The 5,327-nt window shown below is 36.7% G+C and overlaps 1 protein-coding gene across 1 annotated transcript in view; it reads right to left on the bottom strand.

Annotated features, from left to right (window-relative positions):
- The window catches only part of LOC107665714 (hepatocyte growth factor receptor-like), a 53,462-nt gene that overhangs the window by 10,453 nt on the left and 37,682 nt on the right, over positions 1-5,327 (bottom strand). Inside the window, exons 12-15 of the mRNA XM_016456716.1 lie at positions 4,124-4,273; positions 2,951-3,107; positions 2,059-2,199; positions 1,403-1,639 (exon numbers count right to left, since the gene is read on the bottom strand). Of these exons, the coding sequence (XP_016312202.1) occupies positions 1,403-1,639; positions 2,059-2,199; positions 2,951-3,107; positions 4,124-4,273 (685 nt within the window). The remainder of the gene's footprint in view (positions 1-1,402; positions 1,640-2,058; positions 2,200-2,950; positions 3,108-4,123; positions 4,274-5,327) is intronic.

Raw genomic sequence — 5,327 nt, 5'->3', positions numbered from 1 at the left:
TATTTTTTTATATTTGTTTAATGGCATCTTTTTTTTTATGACTGAAGGCCAATATCAATGATACCAATACTTATTTCTCTATAAAATTGCCCCCCCCCCCTAATATTTAACCATTGACTACCCATTCAACATTACAGTATAACTGAGAGCTATCAATTTTAACATTTATTAGACTTTAAAAAATAACTTCTAATTTAAGTGAACTTTAAACAATCTTCACATAAACCCATTATAATAAATGTCATATTTACCTGTGCCCTTCAGCAGAAATATACAGAAATCGAAATTGAAGTTGAAGTTACTAAACACTAAATTCTAAATTAAAAATAGATTATTTCTTAAAGCTATAAAAGTTATTTTTTCCTCTTTTTTTTCTTTGTCCTTTGATAAATAGACATCACAGCAGCTGGTTATTTGGTTGTTTTGGCTGTTATTTCTTTAAGAGCTGCCACTGCTGATCGTGACGTGGATCTGAAACGCATCATATTTTCTCTCAACTCTTTTTACCTTTTCTGATCCACTTCAGGTCTTAAAGTCTCTATTAATAAGCTGACTAGTTAAATCGGGTGTGTTAGATGAGTGAGACAGTGCTGGGCTGCTCCAGGACAGTTTTGAAAACCATTTCAGAGACATGTTCTTAAATGTGACTCATATAAAATATATTACATGCATGCACAGTTTTAAGGCAGCTTTATATTATATATATATATTTTTTATTTGGCTTATTTTTATTTCTACAAAAATTATAACACTATTCCAAGCAACTCAATAAGGTCTTCCTTGTTTTAAGAAACCCTTGTTAAAAGAATTCAATTCAATTCTTTTCATTCTTCTTTTTTCTTCATTTAGATGTCAGTACATTTGTATCACACTGGCAATCTTTAATTAGACCCCTACAAAACATGAATTTTGAGATGAATTTTAAATTAATCATAGTATTTATGTGTGAAAGTCATTTTATGCATGATTTTTTTTTTATTAATTATTCAAAATAAAGTATGGTAATACTGGTGCTTGCTAAGATACACAAACACCTTTATTTTGTAAAGTACACTGCTTAACAGTTTGGGTTCAGTAAGATTCTCTTTTTAAAATAATAATTAATACTTAATTTAATAATTTAATAATTAATAATTTATTCAGCAAGGATGCATTTCATTTATCAAAAGTGACAGTAAAGACAGTTATAATGTTACAAAAAAGTTTTTATTTCAAATTAATGCTGTTCTTTTGACATTTTTTAGAATCCCCAAAAATGTATCATGGTATTCACAAAAATATGAAGCAGCACAACTATTTTCAAAATTGATAATGATAATAATAATAATAATAATATATATTACGCAAAACTTTGAACGGTAGTGCATGTCATGACAATGACCAGATTTCTGTGTCCCCTCACCTCTCCCAATGATCTCATTCACATGTAGGAGCAGATCTTCCCGGGCGATGACCACGTGTTGCACTTCCTTCAGCAGCTCTGGATGGAGGCTGCCCAGATCTATAAGTGCATTAGAGGGCAACAGTGGAGACGCCAGGTCCCCTTCCATCGGCCCGAGCATAGGGGACAGATCCACATGGGCATGAGCGTAGAGATGAGGCCGGCAGGACTCGGCCTGAGACAGAGGCAAGTTTTGGTCTGCAAGGCAATAGGGTCGAGAGGTCAAAAGTCAATGACTTGTTCTCTGAGGCCTGGGGTCACCTGAACAAAGCAGGGAAAGTCTGGGAGGCAGAGTCATTACACCAACTACAAAGAGCTGAGGAAATTCTAAACCCGGCTATACAGATGAGAGGGGATTTTTTTTCGTCTTTTCAGACAAAAAAAGGAGGCAGAGGCAAAGCAAGAGAGCATGCAATGTCTTCAGAGAGAGAGCGGAGGGTAAGGTCAGAAAGCGTATGTGTTTGGAGAACTGGAAAAAAGCTGCCTGTCAGAAATGATCTAAGACCAGTCTTCCCAATCCAGAGAAAAGGAGTAAAGCTGGTCTGAGATCAGCAGAGAAGGCAAACCTCCACCAGCGGTGTGTTTTGAGCGAGAGGCAGCGAAGCATGAGAACATACCCTCAAGCAAAGTGGTTCTATAGTCCACCGACTCGTGAGAGACCATTTCATTAGTCGGACTGACACTCCTCGCGTTTGCCAACATGTCCAAGTGCGGAATGTGAGCCCGGCCGTCATACCAAACCATAGCCTTAGCTAAATCTACAACCAGAGAGAGACAGAGGGTGAGAGAGAGACCAAGGACAGGTGAGAGAAAAAAAGGGACAGATCGCTCCACCACAGACTTCAACTCCCACAAACAACCCAGAAACAGCTCTCTTTCTTTATCTCACTCTTTCATTCCATTCAAATTAATTTAAACAACCATCAGCAATTTCAATGCTGGAATCACTACAGTGACCCCTGAACATAAAGCAAGCTATGCTATTACTGCAAAAAAATTATAATAATAATTTTCTTAATCTGTATTTTTGTTGACAAGTTGTTGTCTGCTTCTTTCAGAAAAATACATAAACATCCTTAAAGCAAGATACATTTAAAACGGCAAACTTGTTCTCAGAGAATAAAAAAAAAATCTTTTTGTTAGATTTATACACAAAATTTTGCCAAAATAAATAAATAAATTCTTTTTTTTTTTTTTACTTGCATTAAGTAAATGTATATACTTTTATTTTTAGGTTTAAGATTTCTTTCTGGAAAACAAGATCATTTTTTTTTTTTGTAGGGCAGACATCCAAAACTGATTTGACTTATAAAGTCTTCCAGTTTGGATTTTATTTCATTTTATTTTTTTATGTAAATGCTCTTTAGTTATACAAATGATGTGTAACATCTGTGTGCAAAGTGTCGCTTATTTAACTTGAAAAGCCGCCGGAGTCATCAAAGACTGCTAATAGCTTATATAAAGCACACATACATTAAAGGCTGCACAAGAAAACGCAAAGTCACATACCATCAATATGCTTCTTCCTTTTGATCCAAACAAAGACTGCGATCAGGAGCAGTAGAAGGATGGACACACACACTCCTCCTGTGATCAGTATCCTGTAGTCCTGGTCTTGAGCCAATAACACTCGACCTAGGATCACAGATGATGTGGCCTGCTTCCACTACAATGGATACACAAATTACTTTGTTATTTTCAGTAAATATCAGTGACCAAATAGCATCTAATTTTGCAATTATATAGATTTTTTTATATAATTATTTTGGCAAATATTTTAAATAATACATACATTATACAAAAGAAAAAAATTTAAGCATCCTCTTTTAGTACAATTTTTTAGCATCTGTTGGCATAATTGGCAGAAATATTAGAAGAAAATATTATCACAGATAAAGGCAAGCACACATGCAAAACTACAAGCAGGGAATCTCAATGCCATCACATCTGTGGCACATTTGCTTCAGATTTCATACACGGCGAAGTGTTTACATTTGAACCTCCAACATCACAACAATCCATCTAGAAACATCCTCAGGGAGCGTTTATGATCAGAGAGAGGGCTTCACTGGTCATAAAGCAGCATGGCAAAATGAAATACACACATCCACTGCAGGCAGGAGGGGAAATTGGATCAGAGATAGAGCCTCTCTTATGTGGTGCAGTATTATTGAGTTTGGGCTGAGATGAGTTTTACCACACCGTATTGTGATGGGGTCAGATTAGAGCATCGTGTCACATGCACCCTGTCCGTCTCTCCCTGACAGATAAGCACTTTATGCTGAGGCCAACGTTTCCTTGATCTTTGCACCAATCATATCAGACTGTCTGGGGCCAGAATGAGGCACAGAAATATTTTTTAATGCTCTTGTTGAGCTAATGGTGAGCAGAAAGGAAATACAAAGACGGCATCTTATCAGGTGGAGCCTGATATATAAAAATTACAATATGAACACCTTTGAGGAAATTAAACTAATCCTCATTTCCAAGAGGAATATGTGTTCAGGAGCTAATCTGGCAACCCAGAGGCCTTTGCTAAGATCAGAAATAGCTCATGTTTGGTATTTTGAGAGTCTGCTGGAACAAGCAGGGCAGAGCTGGCTGGCTGACGAGTGGCTCTTATGCAGGCCGGTCTGGACTGGAGTGGTCTGAAGTGGAGGAGAGAATGCAAGAGTCTCGTACCTCCACCTCCAGCTCTTTGGCGGCGGACTGGAGCTCCATGGGTACGGTGCATTCGAGCGTGTTGCCCACCAAAGTGACGCTCTCACAGGTCCGGTTCGAAACTCTCAGCACCTCACCATTTTTCACCGCCTCCTGATTCACAGGGGGGACCTGCAGGGGGAAATGAGAGAAAAAAAAAGGTTTAAATTGCTGTCTTTAAATTGCCCCATGACTGAGTGTGTATATGGGGCGTATAGATTGCGCAGCGTCTACCCCTCTAAACCCAGCCAGCTCTGGTGTACAGAGCAGAGCAGAAGGCAATAAAGACAGTGATCGCATTCCTCACATGACAGCCTGGGCTTTACAGATTGGACACACTTCACTCCTGCACCTGTTACCATACAGCACCGGCCAGCCTGAGAGCCAATGCGAACAGACGCACATACACTTACACTTAAGACCCAGCTCCCTGAGGAGATCACAGCCATTCACAAAATGAATTTTTTGCTCAAAAAAAAAAAAAGTAAAGTAAAATAAAATTATATATATAATATGATTTTATATAATTACAAATATAATAATAAAAGAAATTACTACATAAAGAGCAAACGTCCAGGCAAAGTATCCAATACAATTTTTACACACATACACATACCAGCACACACACACACATATGTGACCATGGACCACAAAATCAGTCATAAGGGTCAAGTTTTTGAAATTGAGATTTATATACAATCGTCTGAAAGCTGAATAAATAAGCTTTCCATTGATGTATGGTTTGTTGGGATAGGACAATATTTGGCTGAGATACATTTAAAATACTATTTGAAAATCTGGAATCTGAGGGTGCCAAAAAATCAAAATATTGAGAAAATCACCTTTAAAGTTGTCCAAATGAAGTTCTTAGCAGTGCATATTAGGCTACTTATCAAAAATTTAGTTTTTGATATATTTACGGTAGGAATTTAGGAAACTTACTAAATATCTTCATGGAACATGATCTTTACCTAATATCCTAATGTTTTTTGTCATAAAAGAAAAATCGATAATTTCGACCCATATTGTTCGGTATTGTTGGATATATATATATATATATATATATTAGTGCTGTCAAACGATTAATCGCATCTAAAATAAAAGTTTTTGTTTACATAATATATGTGTGTGTACTGTGTATATTTATTATGTATATATAAAGACACACACATACAGCATATAAACA

This window comes from Sinocyclocheilus anshuiensis, unplaced genomic scaffold (assembly GCF_001515605.1).
Source record: "Sinocyclocheilus anshuiensis isolate Anshui unplaced genomic scaffold, SAMN03320099.WGS_v1.1 scaffold840, whole genome shotgun sequence".
NCBI classification, from domain to species: Eukaryota; Metazoa; Chordata; class Actinopteri; order Cypriniformes; family Cyprinidae; genus Sinocyclocheilus; species Sinocyclocheilus anshuiensis.
This window is presented reverse-complemented; position numbering and strand designations above follow the sequence as displayed.